Below are 21,973 nucleotides of genomic sequence, written 5' to 3' on the forward strand. Positions count from 1 at the left end.
ATATTGTACTGCACTCGTTTACTCAATCTCTGGGTTCCAAGTGGCACTTTCAACAGACATGGTGAAGGGACTACCTGAGGTATAGGTTTGGCTGTCAGGATCCCAAAGCATCTTGTGGTGTCCTCAGGCGGGTAGAGCTTCCGTCGCCTGAAGTTGAGCTCATCAGGGAGGGGGATAGTTAAGACCATCCCTATCACATACAGGTAACAAGGCTGATCAGGTCTGGGGTAACTCTCCCTCAAGCACTCTGGGATCTAGAGTTGGAAAGAAGAATTAAGCATCAAGCTCAAGTACAAACAGCCTTTGTTCTAGATGCTGGCAAGAAATGTACTTCTGGCTGTAGGATTTAAAAAAAAAAAGCTCAAAAGGAACTCAGTGATAAGATTTCTGGAAAGTCAACGCTCTTCAGATTTGGGCTTTACAATGGTCTAAGTTTACCTATGTTGTAATACATTGCTCATTACACTTTTATGGAATATCAAAACTACGCAAAATGGTCTTTTAAAAAAATTAGACCATTTGATCTATTTCATTTGACTGAAAAACACTTTCATTGCATGGATTTTCAAATGATTTACTTACCACAAGCGTAAATTTATTTATTTATCAGAAAATAAAGGTAGACCAATTTTTAATACTATGTGTAACCCCATCACCCAAAGATAACATTCAGATATACTGTATGAGTTCTAAAACTATTTTATTAAAATAACATTTTTTTTTCCACCATACAAATCACGTTGTCTTAGCACCAATGGGAAAAAAAAGAATTATATTTTCAGTACAAATGGAATCATTTAACATAGACTGAGTTGAGGTTTATGTGCAAGAGAAGGGAAGGGGGGAAAGGAAAGGGGAGGGGAAAAGGGAGAGGGAGGAAGGCTTGGAAAGAGAAGAAATCTATTTTTGTCTCAGCTACTACAATGGGACCATCTTTCACAAGTCAGTGTTGCTTTTCAAAATGTGTTACTTTTATTTGAGAGAACGTGTGTGTGTGTGTGTGTGTGTGTGTGTGTGTGTGTGTGTGTGTGTGTGATGACACATGTACCACACACGCTTGTGGCAATCGGAGAACAGCCTGTCAGAGCCAGTTCTCTTCTAATAAGTAGGTCCTGGGGATGAACTCAAGGCAATCAGGCCTGCTGAGCCAGCTCTATGGCTCTAGTATAATTTTTTAACAGTTCTCATTATGAGAGTGAATCACAATCAAATTACCTCAGATTTTCTGAGCTTTCAATTTTAACAGACTCTGAGATTTGCCAGCACACTGCACTGGTAGTTCACAGTAACACTTGTTACGCATTGGTAAGACAGAGTTCTGATTATCAAAGAAGACAAAATGGGTTGGTCAAGGAGGAGGTGAGGCAGATACCATGTGTCTCAGGAGACATCACCAGTGGCATTTATTACAACAAATTGAATATGAAGGGACAAAAGCTTTACACAAAAATGAGTAACATTCAGGATTTGAAAAAAGTATCGCTTTTAAATCTTGAAAATACTTAGTTGGGGTACAGATATTTAAAGTAAAATCTGCAAAAAAAAAAAAAAAAAAAAAAAAACAGAATAAGAGCCACATGTTTAGGTAAAGATAAAACACAATGAAGGTTTGCTTTTGTCTGGGAACCTTATAAGCTAAAATTATTAATAATTTAAGGATCAACACTCCTGTCAAGCATGAGATGCTGATAGCTGAGCTCTGCTGGGGCATCACAGGTCAAGCAGACTCACAGCACAGCCTCCTCCACCTTCTGATGCACTCCCATCACCTGCAGAGCAGCCTTTCCATCTGCCTACTTCCCCACAGAAGTTACGGTCTATGCAGCAAGGGCCACTAAGGCTAGAACCATACCACTAAAGTCAGTCAGTCAAAGAATGTCTTCTTAAATGAAGTAAGCTCCTCCTAAGTAGAACTTAACAAATGACTCAAGTATCCTTTCGAAGGGCAAGACAAAAGCAAACAACAAGGCCAGCAACAGTTGAAGTCTAGTAAAGGAGGCTCTGGAGAGGCTGTGCATCAGAGGAATGAACTGAGACCCAGAGTTGGGCCGAGTTACAAGGATCTGGGAAAACATCTGAGCAGAGCAATTTAGGATTTCACGTAGCAGAAAATAAAGTCAGAAAGGCTGATTTTGATTCAGTTCTAACCAATACTAACTGCTTTAGGGTAGCACTGCCTTCGCTTTGTGGATCCTGGTCTTCCTGGAACACTGGTCTCCTCTTCATCATGTAAGTCAAGTTCTTCTTCATATTTAACAGTCTCTTTCCCCACTGGCATCAAATGTTCATCCAGTTCACCTAAGACATTTAAAAGAGTTTATGTCAGCAACCTAAACTTTGCCTAGTAAGTAAGTAACCCAAGACAGCACTCTACTGAGGAAACACGTGAAAGAGTGACGGCAACTGAAGGCCTTTGCCTTTAACAATGTAGATGATGGCTCAACAGTGCAGAGCAGAGGACCCGGGTTAGGTTCCCAGCATCCACAAGGTGGATCACAACCATCTGTAATTACAGTTCCAGGGGATCTGATGCCTTCTTCTGTCCTCTACAGATACCAGGCACATACATGGCACAAATACACAAATGCAGGCAAAGCATGCACACACATAAAATAAATCTTAAAAACAATGTGACAGCAGATGACACGCACTATAGAGGATCTATCCTGACACTTGTACGTTCAGCATGGGCAAGCCTGCAAATTCTAAGATCCAACAGTAAAGTATTAGCAGGCCAGCCCCCCCCCACACCCCTTTTAAACATAAGCCTTTTGCTTTTGAAAGGATGATTTTTCTCACCAATATAGACTAACCTTAAAGTCTAATAAACTATGTGGATGGCTCAGGATCCAAAAGTTAAAACATTCTTATGTATTATAAAAGGGTCAATAACAGAAGCAAACCTTGGCAGCTGTTTATAGTGAAGCTGTAAAGTCAAGAGCCCTGCCCAGCACTGTAGGGTCTGAATTACGGAAAACGCTTATTAAACCCACCAAAGTGTAGCAAAAGTAGCAAGCCTAGGCCGACGAGCTCCAGAAACCTGCAGGGGCCTGTGTGTGCTTCTGTTGTATAATTCTGTCATTTTTTCCAGTTACATATGCTTTCAAACATGTTACCTACCAATTTTGTGCAGTTTTTCACAGCAAATGAGAGCTACCACTCTTTCAGCCAACCGTACACAGCCCATTGGTGGACCCTGAAAGCAACAACAGAACACTTCTAGACATAGTTTACCAACCCAATGAACAGCCTGGAACCTCTGCCTGATACTGCTGATGCCCAACTTGCCAGAACCAAGTACTTTAGTTTGAAAATACCAAGAAGTTTTCAAAAGTTCTAGTTGTTTGTTTTCTCTCCAAATTTTGGTGGTGCTGGGGGGTGGAATCTAGGGTCTCACACATATGAGCCAAGGGCTCTACCACCAAGCTACATCCCAATACCGAAAATACCCATCTTTTAAAACCAGAACCACTAAAAAATGAATTTAGTACTAGGATGTTACAATTTCAAGTAAATGTTCATTTTAATAAAATTGTAAAGTATTATTTTCATTAGTCAACAAATACGCAACAAAAAGGTAAATACATATTAGAATCTAACTATGATATATATTAATATGGAACAGTTTTTCTGTGGACTTGAAATTACTCATTTTGGAACATCTGCAAATTAGTATTAGAACCAAGGAAAGGGCAGTAGTTTCCAAAAGGCAAATTTCAGCCAGGGCAGCTGAACTACATTTAATGAATTCTGTGTCACTACATGCAAAGCCACAGCTAACCGATTTCTCAAAAAGGTTCAAATTAGTTAAGAGCCCAAAGGGAACTTCCAGGGGTCATCTGGTCAAGTTCCAAGAGTTTACAGAGTGTAGTCTATAAAAACCTGAACAGAGAGCTGACTATGTGACTTACAAATCATTTTTCAGAGTATAGATGTTAAAACCAAATTTATAACTTGGATGTCTTAGAGAAGCTAGACCAGTCCTAATGGGATACTTCAATGCAAGTCATTTCATGTCTTTTTCTTAACTTACAACAATGGAGGCTCGAAGAGGTGAGTTAATCGGAAGATAAAGAGTTGAATAAAATGTACCATCAGGCAACTCTCGGGTTCTACATTTGGGAGCTAGATGCGTAAACGGATCACTTGGTAATCGAGCACAGTATCTGTGAAGAAAAGAATTCTGAAGTTGAATCTACAAATGAGAAACTGATAGAAAACTGTCTCAACATTCAAAACATCTCCTGTTAGGCTACCATTTGCATAGGAATGTTCTTTGTTGCTCCTTGCCCTTGAACAGGACAGAACTGGGCACTGGAAATAGATGTGTGTAACTAGGAAACTATATTATTCAATCTTACTTTAGTTCAAACTGAAGCTTGCTTTTCAAAGGTCATCCTACACCTAGAGTTATGATACTGCACAATACAATAGTACTCTGAATTAGCAACGAGAGTGCATTACCAGTGTTGGTTTCTTAACCATCTTACACTTGCCAGCAGCCATGGCATGTGAGAGGAAGGTATCAGGATAGCCTAGGGTTGAACCAAGAGGGCACCAGAACCAGAAACCCCATGAGTGGTAGCACAAAATGGTAGCAGAGCAGGAAGAAGGCCCAGAGAAAGCTGGTCCAAGGAAGACAGGTGTTAGGAGGGCCAGCAAACTCACAGGGGAAGACCTGTGCAGCTAGAGTGTTCTGAAGACAAGAAAGGCCAGCAGACAGTCGGGCTGAGCACACACTGCACACCTGAGCACAGTGGATCAGACTTCTCACCACAGCAAGAGGGAAGTGCAAAGAAAAAAGGAAATCTAGAATAAACCTACGGCCACAGTAAAAATGGGGGCAGCAGAAGCAAAGGATGAAACATAATGCAGATATGAATGTGTGCACATGACATCCGTAAGTAAGCAGATGCCTGGCTTTGCTTACAAAGAAGCCTGGCAGCAGGATACCCCAGTGCCTGCTAAGGGCACAGTTCATGCCCACAAGTTCATTTCCCAACACCATTATCATTCACTCTCCACTAACAGGAGACAGGACCCCACAGAAAACAGCCACAATTAAAACACAGGCAAAGAACACATTCCACTTGAAATTGTTGCACTATGCAGTGCTGAATTTTCCATTAGCCATCAAGTATAATTATCATGAATTAATCTGGACTTCAGTATAATTTACTTTTTCCCGAGCTGTTAACATTGCTAAGAATTAAGAAAAACAGTTACAGGCCTATTTTATATACCAGGGTAAATCTCATTTGAGGGCAAAACAAAGGGGCAAATGTAAGATTTAATTTACATTTTTACTTGAAAACTATTTTAGACTTTAAAATGCTGTCAGAGTACTAGGGAATTCTCATCTGCCCTTCACTCAGAAAAACCATTCAAGTTTCACAAAAATAATCCTTTGTAGTCAAAGCATGCAGCCTAGGATCAGAGGTCACACCAGGCTGTCACATCTCCCTATCTTTGATCTTTCCTTGATCTCAGTGACTTTGTTTTACAACTTGAAAACTCTGGGTCTATCCTTTGGAGCCTGCCTCTCAACTTAAGTTTCCATGAGATTTTTCTCAAAATTAAACCAAGCTTATACATTTTTGGCTAATACGTCCTGATGTGAAACTGTGTCTTCAAGCTGTCTTACTGTGGTCATTGTACCTTTATTCTTCTTGGTGGTGGCACGCACCACTGGGTACAGTCTGCCAATGTACTGTTGTAAAGCTACCATTTATTCACCCATGGAGACAGACCACATGATACCCACAGGTTTAGACTTCCACCTCCAACACTGACAAATGATCGACTCTCTCACCTGTTGACGTGTCCAATGGCAGTGTTGATCGTGACTCGTGGACCCCCGTCATCAGGCCTCAATACATATGGCGGGAAAACATCATCATCATCTACAACTGCATCGACATCAGCCTCAGCACCATCCACTGACTTTGAACACTTGTTTCTTAAGATCTGAGCATTCACAAACAAGACAGGGTGAGAACAAGTATCTTCTTTGCCACATGTTAGCTTTCTGCCTCTGTATCTACAGAAAAAACACTCTATCCAGGCATGGTGGCACTTGCCTATAGCTCAAGCATTCAGGAGGCTGAAGTACAATGACCATGGGTTCTAGACCAGCTAGGGCTACACAGTAACACCCAGCTCTTAAAAAAACAAAACAAAAACTTTTGATGTATGCTGCACGACACAACCATCTTTCTTAGTATACTTCAAAAATTCCAAAGCCATTTGTTGCAGCCAAGCTCTCCACAGAATCCTCCCAGCTCCAGCCATAGGGAAACACACCGCACAAAGATTATATGGAACTGTGCATGTACACACAAAGGACACTGTCTCTTGTTGGTGACCTACTGTCTCATTACTCTCCTGCCACAACTCACTCCCTGGCCACTACGCTATCCACACTTAAGTGCCCTTCCTCAGCCACACTTCTCAAATGACCCACAGGACCTTCTGCACTGCTACTTGACTGGTGCACTCTAGGTTTCTGTGGTCATCTCACCCTCCTTATACGTACACACTGCTGAGACTGCGCTCTGTTGAACCACCTTTTTCTCTTCCCATGCACACACATAAAGAGAAGACAGGTTAACTTTGTGATTGCACCTTTTCAATAGCTTTGTAGGTCTTAAGGTCTTCTTCGAAGCTCTTTATCTTGTCTGTATCTGCTAACATCACATAATTAGAGATCGGGGCTCGTGCTCGTCCTTTAGACTGAACATATGATCGATACTCCGTGGGCAAATCAAAACGAACCACCAAGTTGCACTTGGGAATATCCACACCCTCTTCTACAACACTTGTGGCAATGAGCAGGTTAGTCTCATGTGCTCGAAATTTCCTAAGTACCTGAAAAAAATTCACCAAGAAAAACAATTCTAAGAACTTTCCCAAAGAAAACATTAGAAAATCACTTCTGACATATTCCCTGGGCACACTACATCTCTAAGGTCAATCTAGGGAAGGGAACAGTGTTCTAGAACCAACAAGGCCACAGGCACATGCCCACTGGTCTTGATTTAATGATAGGACTTTTCATCGGACGCCTTCAGACTTTAGGCTTCAGGCTTCTCTTTACTGACCACGAACTATCTAACCAACTAAGTGATGCAGTGAACCCCTTCCTGGAGACCTGCTGCTACTCTGTCCTGCCACAGTGGCACCCATTGTCTGGGAGACTGTGTTGTGCCAACATCTCTCCAAAGATGGCAGAGCTGCATCACTAAACTCTCCAAGGGCACTTGGAATAAAGTCAGAAGCAGAGCTTTGCTTATTTCCTAGCACCTGAGAAACTTTTAATTTAAAGAAAACAAAACTGATTAAAACAAAGGGCAAGTGTTTTCACACAGAATTTAAAATCACATTACCATCTGTGATGGCTAATCCTGATTAGTCAACTTGATGAGACTTAGACCAGATCACTTAGGAGACAAAAACCCCTGGACCTCTTTGTAAAAATGTTTTCAGAAAAGTTTAAGTGAGGTGAGAAGATCTACCTTAAATGCATGCAGGGCAGCATCATTCCATGTGTTGGAGTCTAGGTCTCAACAAGGAGACAGCAAGCTAGGCACAGGTATTCATTTATTTGTTTCCTTACTACAGATTCAACAGGACCAGCTGGCTCACACTTCGGTCATCATACCATCCCTACCATAATAGAGTATACTCTCAAATCACGAAGCCTAATAAACCATTCCTTCCTTAAGTGGCTTCTTTGGGGATTTTGTCAGTTATAAGAAAAGTAACTACTGTATTTTCCAACACAGCTAAGTTAAATAGCACATGCTGTTCTTCATACAGAGACCTCAGACTGGCTCTTCTACTTCCCAGACCTGGAATCTGCTCAAATGCTAAGACCACGTGCCTGTATCGGAAATTAATCTGCTAATTTGAAGTGAAATAGAAAACAAACAAACAAATGGATCCTGTCTGCCAGCACACTTATATTTCAGCATCTTTATATTCAGTTTCCTGGTAAGAAAATGAAGTAGTAACTGCTGGGACTCTGCAGGAAGGTTTCAGGGCCCAGGTTTTCAGCGTGTTAAGAAGCACTGCTGTCACGGTCACCTCCTCTTGCTTTCGGAACTCTGCTTCCATCTGTTTGCTGCGAGGCTGGTTCTTCCCAATGCCATGTCCAGTTATAAAGTTGCTGCTGATATAAGCCAGCTCTGGATCTTGCTTGCCAGCTTCCTTTATCAATCTAAGGATGTAAGACACATGTGGAGTTAAACACTTCCAAGAGGACATAGTTTAACTTTTGGGTTTTCTTATTTTTCATTTTTCTACCTTTAGTGTGCCCACGCACAATGCCTGCTTGTCTGTCTGTGCACCGCATGTGTACAGTGCCCACAGAGGCCAGGAGAGGGCATCAGAATTCCTGAAACTGGAGTCAGACTGTTGTTAGCCACTCAATACAGCAACCAAACACTGGACCTCCGGAAAAGCAGTATGCACTCTTAACCACCGAGTCATCTCTCCAGACCCTTCAAATCTACTCCAAGGTCTCCTTTAAGATAGGAATACATGTCCAGAGGTTCTCCTTGTTCTTGTCTTGCTTGGGCCAACATCCCTAACAAAACAGTTGCTGTAGTTCCACTTCTGCTGCTGTGACGGAACACTGTTACCCAAAGCAATGTTGGGGAGGAATGGGGCTATTTCAGCTTCCAATTCCAGGTCACAGTCCATCATCGAGGGAAGCTGGGATATTTATTAACTCAAGGCAGGAACTTGATGGGAGTCCAGCTTGTTATTCCACACAGCATTACCTCTGACCGAGGAAGGTATTTCACAACCAAAGAAGTAGAGCAGGAACAACAGAGGATGACACTTGCTGGAAGGCTCACAAGCCAGATTATTCTCAGCTGGCTTTCTTATATAACTCAGTTCCACCTGCTAGGGAGGGTACTATCCACAGTGCTGGGCCTGCTTACATCAATTAACAAGCAAGGCAATCTCTCCCACCCCCAGACCAATTCCTCAATTGAGGTTCTCCTCGCAGATGACTCTAGACTGTGTCAAGTTGACAGTTTCAAGAAAAACCAGTGCCCTGTCTTACCACACACATCTGGAGAGTGGGTATTTGCAATGACAAACGCAAGGCTAACTCACCAACAAGTCAAAGGGTCGCTTTACTTCCAACCTCTGATTTAGTGACAATGACTTAACAAAATGGTGTCCCAGAAGGGGACCAAGCTAGTTAGAGAACCACAGCCTCACAAGAACCACAAAGAACCACATCAACACACCTTTAGCATGCCTGGCTTCAATAGCTGCTGCTCACAAGCCTCTCCTCTGTGGAGGTCTTTGCAGAGCAGTGAGCGCAGACTCTAACCTCACATGCTCCTCCACAGGTTTGACAGTGGCCCACCTATGCTCATCTTACCAACAGCATGATCACTAAAAGCAGAGTTCTTGGGGAAGAAGGGCCAACAGTCAGATCCTCTTTTGGCCCCCAGGCCATGAGTTACAGAGTTTAGTCTGCAGAGTCCTGGGCTTTTCCACAGCTATGCTAAAGACTTCCCAGCACATTGTTATGAAGGAGCCCTAAGCTATGGTCCCCTTCCCACCTGCTCCTTGGCATTAACCCATGGTGCCAGAAACCCAAAGGGGCCTTCTGACTACAACATGGAAAAGAGCTACAGAACGGATCGCATTACACAGAACGAAGGTTAACAGCCAGTGCTGCCATTACAGCTATTTGGAAATACCCACATTCAAAACACTCAGCACAGGATAAACGGTTCCACACCTGACCTAAGTGACTCCACATGGTCCCTCTGAAATCATGCTATGTAGTATAAATTCCTAATGGAAAGTTGCGTTTTAAAGTCAAACCATTCTTCTTTAATATATACATGAAACAAGCTAATATCAAAGAGCTGGCAAAATGCAGTGGCCATGTAGAATATCTTGTGCCCCCAAAACCTTTCCTGGTCAGGCTAGTCAGAGTTTGTTTTCAGGTTCAATGACTTTAAACGTTTAGAATCAGAAGCTTCCTGATCTCCCATTCCAAGGTCTGTTTCATTATTATGATGAATACCCTGTGTCAGCGAGAAAGAATAGAATCCCATGAAAACAAACAGCATCCCCCAAAACCCCAAATCTGAAATAAATTACCTTAGAAATAACATGTACTGTTAGTTTTAGTTTACATAAATAAGCATCAATCTGAATGTAATGGGAGGTTTTAAAAATGTACTTCAAGTTACTCCTAATAAAGAATATGCTTTGTCCAAATTACCAAGCTGGCAGGCTTCAATTAGTTGAGAAATGGAAATACTAACAGGAATTTATTTCTCCTTAATGATGCTGACATCAAATTGCAGAGATGAAGCAATAACACGCACATTAATAAAAATATCTTGCAGGCAATAATGTAATGTTATGTATGTGTGCTGTTAACATTAAACAGAAAATGACTGCTCCACTAGACTAATGTAGAGAATGCCTAACCATGTCCCAAACCTAAGCCATGGGCTTCCAGGGAAATAAAAGTGTCTACTATAAGCAATTAGCACAACTTCTTTAAGAACTCTTGGCAGATGATGGAACAGGTGAGAAGGCCCTGTTCCTGTGGCTATTGAAATGGAATTGATATAGCTAGCTGTGTGCTGAGCTCTATAGTTCTCCCTGGATCCACAACATGAGAGTAGAGAGCCAGATTTTTCACCTCCCTCCCCCCAACTAACCAAAGACCTACATTTTTGTAAAGTTCCATAAAAATAAACTACTAAGAAAATGAAACTTAAACACTAAAGTTCAACTGTATTCCATTCAGGAAGCATACAATTCTTGTCAAATCACTTCTCAGAGTGTCCACACATGTACTTTCAACCTCTCTTTGCAACTCAGGCAGAGTGTACCACACGGTGCCTTCCCAGCGGGGTTAGGATGGCATGACCAAACACAGAGAGGTATACATGTGAACTAGATTATGAAAACTGTTTTATGACCACACATGCTACATAATACAGACACAACAGAATGAACATGTTTACACACAAACATCTGAAATGTCTCCATGTACTTGAGGTACAGCACAACACTTTCCTCCTAGCATCCCTTAAGCCTCATGCTATCTTATCAGTGTAAGCAAACCAAACCTCATTCCTCTATGGTTCTGCCCAACTCCTATCCTGACGCCCGACAGTCACAGGACAGTGCACTGTTTCTGTGTACATTCATGTGTACTAACAGTGAGAGGGAGGAGAGGTGTTACTAGCATTTTATAGATACAGGTGTGTAGTCTTTAAAATTAGCTAAGTTTACAAAATATGTGTCTATAAAATGGTTTAATAAGGAGAGGAGGTCCTTCGCAAAAATGGCTGATTATGGCTATGGCAATAGATGATAAATACAAGAACCCTGTAACTACAGATACATATAACAACACATTAAAGTAATCTACAAAACCCTATTACGATAAGAGCAGTGATGACGTATCTGTTAACCAAGTAAAGAAGTGCACAAAATGCAAAGGCATGAAGGTGTGTGAAAGGAGCAAACAAGCTACCCACAAACAGCCCCTACTAGCCAGATTAGAACAACTGAGCAGCTGAATGAACAACAGTCTACTGAGTTATTATCCAAAATTTAGACATGAGTCCACACTGAGCCAATGAATACAAACAGAGAGGTAGGCAAACAGGACAAAGGAGTCAAAGATAATTCCAAACAATAGGTATATATACACTGCCTCCCCAGGAAGTGGAGGTTAATCATTCCCTCCTTCTGTAGACAATCTAGATGTGGAAATTTGCTTCCAAAGCATAAATCAGAAAAGGATAAACACTTCACAGTAGGAAGGCTGACAGACACTAAGAAGTTGAACATCATCAATGACGGTTTTTGTTGTGCCAGTCCCTAGTATGATATGACCAGAAAGGAGTGCCATCTCTACAGTATTCTTTGAAATCCCCTACCCCTAGTTTAACCCTAAGAAGATCACCAGCCAGTCCAAATGGAGCAGCAGCATATGACATGCCTGACCATCAGACCCTCAAGACCATCAGATACAAGGAAAGACCAGAGACTACTGGAGAGATACAAGGATGCTATATGATCCCTGGGGGAGACAGGAAAGCTGACGTGGTAACACACACCTGTATCAAACCAATTAGGAGGAAGAGTCAAGGTCATCCTCAGCTATATAATGAGTTTGAAACCAGCCTGAACTAAATGAGATCCTGCCTTCCCAAAACAAAGCAAAAGGAATAGAGGCAAGCATGTAACCCCAGCAAATGGCCAAGATAGAAGGAGCCCTAGTTTGAGGCTAATCTTAACTACATCTCAAAGCGAAACCACTTGAAGGACAAGAAAGAAAAAATGGCAAATCTAAGACAAATCCAGGGGTGCAGCACCTAGTACTGAACTAATACTGAACTAATGTTGGTTCCCTTGGTTGAGACACAGGCCTTAATCACAGGGAAATTGGCGAACAAATACAGGACTCTATCCAACTGCTCTGAAAATCTAAAATTAGTTCAGAATGAAGAGTATTAGGGAGGGAGAAGTTCAAGACAAGACAGGATGTAAATTTAGGTCTGTCCAATGGTGGCACCACACCACACTAGGAAACCAGAGCTAGAAGAGCACTGCGCTTAGCACCTGCGCACCACCTGCTGACGCCTGTACCTGTGACAGGGTGCCAACAGCTACCTTGCCCACCATGGAGTGCTGTGAGCTCTGCTTTGAGGGCACACAGAGGAAGACTGCAAGTGTGAGGATGAGCTGTGCTTGAGCACACACAACACAGTGTGACTGTGCCCAGGAGACAGGCAGCCTGGGTGCCGAGAGCTTCTCCTCCTCCTACAGACAGAGAGGAGGAGAGATTCCAGATTGCACCAAGTTTCTCTAAGCTTAGCGTATTAGAACAAAACTTCTACTGTACCTTTATTTAGATGCCATAGAGTCAACCTCAAAGTGCTCTTCACTCATCCTAGAACACTAACTGCAGCCACATTTTATGAAAACTGATCACAATTAATCTGATCCATAAGTAAACAGGAAGTGATTGATTTTTAGATAAATTTTTTCTGGCTAATAATTCTGCAGTGAAAACTGACACATCTCTGCATAAAACATACATAGATCCTAGCATGAGTTCTTTAAAAGCTCTTACAATGGGGGCAGAAAGAAGATAAACTCTCATTCTCTCCAAGCCCCAGAAAACGTTCATCCCTATGCCATCACACACAGAGCAGGGAGTCTATACACAGAGAGGCACCAAACTGTGCCAATGTCCAACACTTTTACCACTGAAATGCTTTTTCCTCAGTCTAAATACCACCTTCCCTTCATCCCTTTCACCCCCGCATCAGTCACAGGCTTCCTGATCCCCTGGCTTGCTTCCTGCTGAAAGTGCTCAGTTCTGCTGCTCAGGGACATTCAGGAGCATTATGATTGTAGAAAGGGAAGCCGGGAGCTGGGTATGAGGATTCTAGAACTGTCTCTGCCACTGACTAGCAATTTAACTTCAAGCAAATCACTTTTCCTCCTGTGGCATTTTTAGAACTAAGCAGTTGGATTAGATACTCAGTGAGGTCCCTTCCAACATTAACGTCCTGTTGAAATATAATTCCGTACCTCAAGTTATTTCAATTCATATCCACGAGGAGTCCCAGACTCAGTGACCAGCAAAATCACCCAATTGAAAACTGCCAGATGACTGCTATCCAATCCAATTTCCCATTATTCAAAAAATTTAAAACTCCTAAACATTCAAGAAGTAGTTAAGGAAAAAAAATCCCAATTACCTCAGGAAACAAAGCTTAATTTCTCCTTAGAGATGACTACTTTCAAAAAGGCTCTCAGAGATTGAACTTTGGCCAATTAATGGATCTCCCAGAAAAGTACAGCCTTAAGTACAAAAAAATAAGGATGCTCTTTAGAAGGAAATAATAGAACATCAATCAAAAACCCAAACCCACCATATGGTAAATGACCACCTGACACATAGTTAAAGCACAGTTCTGTGTCCAGGTCTATATTCAGGGGGGAAAAACTGTATTAATTAAAAGAATATAAACAGGAACTAACCGTTATCTTAATATTTTCAGAATTTGTAACATTCTCTTCCAACTCAGAATGTTTTAATAAGCAGTCTATAAACCAAACTAAACTATGGATCTACCTCTAAATTCTCCCCAGTGCAGCCTGGAAGACTGAACAATGGTCTTTCCCATGTTCTCAAACACAAAGGTCAATAGAGAAGACTTCTGTAACCTTAGAAGGCACAGATTTTCCCCAGCAAACAATCACTTCTGTAAAAGCAGACATGTTGCTGCTTGTGTCCTGTAACTTAATTTGATTCCGGCACTATCAACCTGGAGATGCATGATCAAATCCCAAAGCCTGAAAGGTTCAGTCTCCAAGAAACGCTCCTAGTTTTCAGATGCCAGTCACAAGCCCCAAGTAGGGTCCTCTTCAGAGTGGCCAAAGGGCCCAGGCCACTGTTTGCTGGTTTGTTATACAGGTTAATATAAAGGATGCAGATGAATGGATGCACCAGGCGAGACGCGAGGAGGGCACATGACATCCCCCTGTCTAAGTGCACACACACACCATGCAGGAACTTGAGTGAACCAGAAGCTCTCCCCCTTATCTTCTGGATTTGTGAAAGTGTTCTTATATAGCATGACTGGTTAAATCAGTGGCCGCTGGTCATCAACTCAGCCCTCAGCCCCTTCTTCCTTCCCAAACACTGGGTAAGAGCTAACTCCCAATCTTGCCTAGATAGATCATTTCAGACCCACCCTCATCCTGAAGCCAACCAACTCTTTAGCATATAAAAGACACTTATCATTTTGAAGGCTCTAAGGACTTCAGGACCTGTATGCCCAGAAACCAGAACAGCATTTCACAGTATCACATTTAAGGTGAAATTTTTAATAAAAAAAAAAATCACCCTCAATACTCATATAAAGTGTATCCTAGGAGCCTGTAAAGAGCTGTGTGAGAAATACTCAACACAGAGTCTAAATACAGTTAAACACTGATGGACAACTGAGCTGAATCCAGCAACTGTACACAAAATATGGTATGCTCTACTTCAACTCAATTTTTCTGTATGTTCTCTACTTTGAATTAGAATGAATTAGCATCTTTTAAGACAAAAGTGTCAGTTGTGTCAAAATTAGCCTTTAGAGAAAGTGACTACAGGCATCCTCTTTGTCAATTCAGGACAGCATGACACACGACTTCCGGAGGAGACCTTGTAAAAGTCAGAAGCAGACCTGTCTATAGGCTCTTCAGGCCCTCCCAGCACTGCTTCCCCACACGACAGTTACCTGTTGAGGACAACTGCTGTGTACCTTCTTTCCACAAAGATAATTCCACATAAAATATTGGTAAATGGAGAAGGGAAATTTGTCTCTGGCTTTTCTTTTTCTTCAATTTCTTCATCGTCATCATCATCCTCCGAATCACTCCAGGACACATAGTTATCCTGATTCCTATTATTGTACCACTCAACACTTTCAAACTGCTGTCGTTCATAGGGCTTGTATTTGCGCAGGATCTCGAGCAGTTTCATGACTTTAGGAGTTACATACTTCAGGTCAAGTGAGGCAGGTGAGAAGTGCTCTTCACATAGTGCATGTATTTTCCTCAGCAAAGTGTCTGTAAACAATAAAAACTTCCGGTGCAGCTCCTCTTGCTCGTGTTTGATGTACTTCTGCAGTTCTCTTACCATCATCCCAGCTACTTTATCCGCACACCAGGGTCCCAGAACAACCAACACTGCACGGCAGTCTGAGAGCATCTACAGGAAAAGGGAAGAAAGCCAAAAGCTAGATAATCAACACATCCTCCAGACTGCTGAACTGGAGCTTCAGTGGTCCTCAAGTGCACCTTCAAAACCAATTTACCCCAACAGGAACACAGAGGTCAATTCCCTAACATTAGAGGAACAGCTTAATGGTCTTCCCAACTTCCCTTTCACAGACCTATGCCTAGAACAATCTCCTTTTCTCCCAGCGAAGATAATAAATAGCAGCTAAAATATGCAACTGTATGAGATTTTAAAAACCTGAACTTTGGATGCAGGATTTGTCAGAACTGTAACTGCATCATCTGCTCCCTGTAAAAAGCTGTAAAGCACTGTAAAGAGCCATGGAGTGCAGTAGCTCAGCAAGACAAAAGCAATTTCCCTTCAATTGTACTCATGTTCCAGATTCCCTAGTCATTCATACACATATTTTTCTATTATAATGAATATTAAAATGAAATGTTAGGAAGTATGGGTGAATTCTGGCCAGGCTAGCACCAGCACTTCCCTCTACAAAGGTTGGACAGTTCTATACCACTGTGCACTGTCCCCTCTGGGTTCACTGTAATGAAAGCATTCAGTAAAATCCAGAATCTCATTTTGGAGCCTGTCCAGAGTAGCCCAACTTCTAACTCCAGCTGAGTTGAGTAAAAATGCACAGCCAGGCTCTAATGGGGCAACTACCAGTTCTATATGCCAGTGAAGACAATGGACTGAAAATGGATTTAGCAAGATTCATAGGGTTAAAAAACCCAAACAAGGCTAGGCATAGTGGCACACACCTTTAATTTCAGCACCCAGGAGACAAAGGCCGGTGGATCTCTGTGAGTCAGAGGCCAGACTAGTCTACAGAGTGAATTCAAAGACAACCAAAGATACATAGTGTGACTCTGTCTCAAAAAACAAACAACAACAACAAAAAAAAAAAAACCAATCTGGACATGCTGTTTTTAAAAAAAAAAAAAAAAATTAAATCACCATGCGAAATTTTGAGCCACATTCAAGAGGGTATTGATATTTTAAAAAATTCACTACAAAGCCCTAGGGTGGTTACTAATTGTAAAGCATCAATGCCATCAGGATCACTGGAAGGCCTTTTCAAAGTCAAGTCAATCCTGTGGACCCCCTCCCTCCTCAGACTCAATTCAGCGGCCCAGGAATGGGTCCCATACTTTTCACTTCTAACAAGCTGAAAGGCAGAGTGCTGTGGCTGCAGCTGCAGGTGTGGGTTATTCCTGTTACAAACACTAGCAAACAGCAGAGAACTCAGACCCGAAGTTCCAGCAGGAACTAACTCTTCTGACCAAAGCAAAGCAAAGCAAACCAAACTGGACTCACTTCTTAAACAGGCATGATCTGAACCCTAAGTCCTGCAGAGAGGGTTATAACATACAAATACAAGTGCCTATCAAGCAAACCCAACCTTGACCGTAATGTGCTAGCTATCACATGTTCAATGAAAAAACGTCCCGAGCTAATAAGATAGCTTTAACTGAGATGTGTGGGAAACATCCTCAACAGACGTATACCCTCACTGCAGTGCTCAATGGAGAGACTCTACACATACTTACTTGTTTGGAAATCAGAGTAGAGTCTCTTTCCTTTGAATGTACAGATACATTACAGTCATTGATAAAATTAAGTGCTTCTTCTAATTCCATCAGCAGTCTTTCATAAAGCCCACTTCTGTCAGTAAACGGTCCACAATCTACCACAATCTCACACGGCTGGGAAGTGTATCTTTAAAATCAGAAACAAGTTGTCAATATCAGTGAAAATGCATAACGGCTTTTTAAAAAACAAGGAAAAGAAAATACTAAGAAAATATTCCAAAATGTTAGCAGTGTGGTAGAATTTTAGGTATTTATTTTAATCATTATTTTTCATATTTCTGAATTTCCCCACAGAAAATATACAGCCCTTTTTGTTTCTAAATAAGTATTATTTACAAGAAGTTTCCTAAAGGAAAAAGAAAAGAATGCAAGTTGGATTATTACTACATCTCAAGTGTGCTGGGAGCTCTACTCTGACTTAACCCAAATGCAAGGAGGATGGAAAAAGAGATGAACATCAGCAATATTAGGTCATTCCACCAAAACAAGACTAACCTCCTTCCTTGGAAGGTTCTGTCAGCTGTAAAGTCCCCTGTCTTCCTCAAATGCCCTTTGCGTCATCTTATAAAAACCCAGTACAGCATGCTGATTCATTTACCACCTCTATCTAGTTTGAATTTATGTCTCTACTTAAGCAAAAAAGGCAGACTCCAGCATGCCTTCTCTAGTGGCACTTGGCTTTTCACTGAGTTAGGTGCAAGCAATCACTGTAAGGCTAAGGTTCAAAGAACTCTGTGAAGAGATTTCACTGGAGTCCCAGAATTGGTTTTTGTTTTGTAGGTTGACTGCCACCTTTTGCCCACTGAGGCAGAATGGAGAAGAAAAATGTTCAAAATACTCAATAATTATTTTCCAGAAACAGAAGTGATCAGCAGAGGTCAAAGAGGAATGTTTTATCATTAAATGTACAGCTTAACATATGGTCTAAAAACTTTTATTTTTAGTTATTTTTAATTATGTAAGATATGTGTGTCTATATATGGGTATATACACGAGTACAGATGTCCAAGGTTGCGGCTTGAAATGAGCAGTGGGAATCAACTCAGGTCCTCTGGAAGAGCAGCAAGCACTCTTTAACTGCTGATCCATCTCTCCAGCCCCCATTGAACTCTTTCAACACCTGCAGATCTCAATGTTTAGAGTTTTTACTTATTAATGTATTTGTTGCTGTGTCCATATGGTAGGAGCAGGAACGAGTGCTATCGTGCAGGAGTAGGAGGGTAACTCTGTGAAGTCAGGTCTCTCATTCTGAAGGGGGGACAGGAGCTTGGAAGGGATAGGACCCACGTATTTAACTCAGATAGGCTTTATCTGCTGAGCCATTTCACTGACTCTGTTGATACTAATGTATTTTTGTAAGGTAAACTGCCAGCTTTCATTCATTCCTGGTGTCATTCCTTGGATTCATTGTCTTTCACAAATCATGACAACCCAAACAGTACACAATACACTAAAAGAATATGGATGATTTTTAGTGAGTGAAATACAATAAAGACACTTAATACATAGTTTCATTTTTCTTAACCTAAATGTCTTACGTTTCTTTTCTTGTTATGAGATAAATTACCCTCACAGGGATAATGGGGTTCATTTGAGCTCACAGTTCAAAGAACAGTCCATCATGGTTGGGATTTCAGTCAAGGCAGCAGAAGCTTAAAGCAGCTAGGTACTTTATCACAGCAACAGGAAAAGAAACAAAGACACCAAATCAGAACAGTAGACTATTCTGGTGTGAACTGAATGTTCTATTTACTTACAAATACACGTCCATATTCACATGTTTATTCCTGCTCACTGCAACCATTTCCCTACTAATTTATACAAGGCTTCTATCTGAGTCTGCTGCTGCTGCTGCTGCTGCTGCTGCTGCTGCTGCTGCTGCTGCTGCTGCTGTTATAAACATCCTGACAAAAGGGACTGAAGTGGGAAGGGGCATTCTAGCTCACAGTTTGGGGATATTGCTATAATGCAGCAAAGTCAGAACAGCAGGAAGTTGAAGCAACTGTTCACATCACATCCACAGTCAAGAAACAGAGCACTAGATGCCCATTTTCAGCTCACTTCTCCTTTTTATTCAGTCCAGGACCCCACACCAGGAATGGTGCTGCCTGAGTCTTCCCACCTTGATCAACTCAATTAAGACAATCTGCCAGAGACTTGTCTGCCAGGTAATTCTAGATTCTGCCAAAATGGCAATTTTCACTAACTGCCACAGCTCCTTCCTATAAAGGTATTGGTCAGGTTGTGCACATGTGTCTGCTTCCATGTCAATTAAGTTACAGAAGCTCAAAACTGTTAACTCCTCAACCAAGACAACTTACAAGATACAAACAGCATCTTTTTCAGAAATCTGCAACCAATCTTCAAAACAACAGGTTGCTCTCCAATATTTTCAAGTACCCTGCTGAATTCTCTGAGACTCCTTCAGTGTGCCCTGAGATGTCTAGATCAGAACAACCAAGCACACACTGATGGTGTGCTCTTTACACTGAAGGTAAATGTCCTGACAGGAGTCCTCAGTCTAGCAACACGAGGGAACAGGAAGGACTGGCTGACTTAGTTTGGGTGACTATTGCTGTGAGGAAACACCATGACTGAAAGCAACTTGTGAGGAAAGGGTTAATTTTGCTTACATTTCTGTATCACAATTCATCGTCGAAGGAAGTCAGGACAGGAATTCAAGCCAGTAACCTGGAGCCAGGAGCTGATGCACGGGCCACAGAGGGGTGCTGCTTACTGGTTTGCCCCTCTGGCTTGTTCAGCCTGCTTTTCTTATACAACCCAGGACCACAAGCGGCCCGTTGTGGCACCTCCCACAATGCGTTGGGCCCTCCCCCATCGATCACTAAGAAAATGCCTTACAGGCTTGTCTATTTACAGCCCAAGCTTCTTTCTGGAGACATTTTCTCAATTGAGGTTCCCTTCTCTCAGATAACTATAGCTTGTGTCAAGCTGACATAAACTAGCCAGCCACTCAGCCCATGCAACGCTATCACTGAAGATGGCAGCACCTCCATCTGAGGCTCTCTGCAGAAACAAGGGTAGATGCTTGTGCTTGAAGGTAACTAACTGTACTTTAAAAAAGACTTGTCAGTTTTGTTCATTCCTTTTAGCAGCCATTTGTTCACTGAAACAGGTACCAGATGCAAGATGCTGCAGAGGCTATCAAAGACTCCCCACTGGTCAAAACCAGACTTCTTCAAGCCAAGCCACTGAACTTCAAGCAGCACATACCTGTCTAAGACCACCAGGTCAGTCGCAGTCTCAGCATTACTCTTAAGAATATTCTCCAGTTTCTGAATCTTTTCTTCCAATTCCTCTGGATCACATTTCCCATTTAAAATGGAAGCAGTCAGTCCCAAAATTCGAGGGCATGATGGACAACTTTCACAGAGCTAACATAATAAAAGATATAGACAGTAAGGACTTCCTCATGCAAGACCACAGCAAGAGACACTGCCACATCCAACACCGGAAAACTACTAGCAATTACTAATACCCACTTCTGTGGAAACAGCAGCATTAATACTATAAATTACTATATTTTTGTTGCTGTTGTTTAAAGATATATTTCTCAAAAGGGCACATTTGGATACTCTAAAAACTATGTCAACTGATATTACGATGTAGAAACATTATAGATTATAGATTAAATGAACACTGGTTTTAAGATTCATTCATCTGTACGCTGGAATCAAATTCCCAATACTGGTGACTAACACCACTGCCTTTTGATTCTTCTTTTTTTTTTCTCTGTAAATACAGCATATAAGGGTGGAGAGATGGCCCAGCAATTAAGAGTACTGGTTACTCTTCCAAAGAACCCAGGTTCAATTCCCAGCATTTATACATCAGCTCACAACCATCTGTAATTCTAGTTTCAGAAAGACCTGACATCCTCTTCTGGCCTCTGAGAATACCAGGCACAAATGCCATACACAGATATACATGCAGGCAAACTCCTATACACATAACATTAGAATTTTTTTTAAATTTAAAACTGCATATACTCAATAACTTAATAATTTGACCATGAATTATTGAAGTTGATAAAGTCTAAAAACCTACCTTCATAATTTCTCGATAGGGGTGGTCTAGAATTGCAAGATGACACTCATCAAACACCAAAAGGTTAATGTCTGACAGTGATAAGTAACCATTTTTCAAAACATTCAAGGCGACATAGCAAGTCATAATGAGAACCTAAAATAAAACTGACATCAGTACACAAATGCCATTAACCTTCCTGGCTATACCTCTACCAGAGACCAGAGTCAGTATATGGAAGTGAAGATTATGAATGAAATCATGGGTCAAAATTAAAGCAAAAAATTTACATATGTAGGACATATATACAAACATTGGAACCAAGATGTAAACAACGCAAGTATAGGGAAAGATTATGAGAAAGGCCCTTGGAAAGGGAGACCGCATCCTTATGGTAAGTTACTACACCGACTTCAGGTTCCCCCAGCCATAACTGACAGGTGAGACTTGTCAATCTAGTCAAATCACAAAGGAATTTACACTGAGCTGACAGGGGTTTCTGAAAGATTAAGTACTCTTTGTCCAGCCT

General features: G+C 41.6%; 1 protein-coding gene across 7 annotated transcripts in view; it reads right to left on the minus strand.

The window, feature by feature from the left end:
• Positions 1–21,973, minus strand: part of Dicer1 (dicer 1, ribonuclease III) — a 67,637-nt gene that overhangs the window by 21,011 nt on the left and 24,653 nt on the right. For all 7 annotated transcript variants that reach the window (XM_028859388.1, XM_028859389.1, XM_037210808.1 and 4 more), the window contains 11 exons: positions 21,466–21,600; positions 20,632–20,792; positions 17,356–17,524; positions 15,306–15,778; positions 8,086–8,218; positions 6,625–6,867; positions 5,813–5,967; positions 4,034–4,166; positions 3,121–3,196; positions 2,159–2,298; positions 75–254 (listed from right to left, as the gene is read on the minus strand). In XM_028859388.1, the coding sequence (XP_028715221.1) occupies positions 75–254; positions 2,159–2,298; positions 3,121–3,196; positions 4,034–4,166; positions 5,813–5,967; positions 6,625–6,867; positions 8,086–8,218; positions 15,306–15,778; positions 17,356–17,524; positions 20,632–20,792; positions 21,466–21,600 (1,998 nt within the window). The remainder of the gene's footprint in view (positions 1–74; positions 255–2,158; positions 2,299–3,120; positions 3,197–4,033; positions 4,167–5,812; positions 5,968–6,624; positions 6,868–8,085; positions 8,219–15,305; positions 15,779–17,355; positions 17,525–20,631; positions 20,793–21,465; positions 21,601–21,973) is intronic.

This window comes from Peromyscus leucopus, chromosome 14 (assembly GCF_004664715.2).
Source record: "Peromyscus leucopus breed LL Stock chromosome 14, UCI_PerLeu_2.1, whole genome shotgun sequence".
NCBI classification, from domain to species: domain Eukaryota; kingdom Metazoa; phylum Chordata; class Mammalia; order Rodentia; family Cricetidae; genus Peromyscus; species Peromyscus leucopus.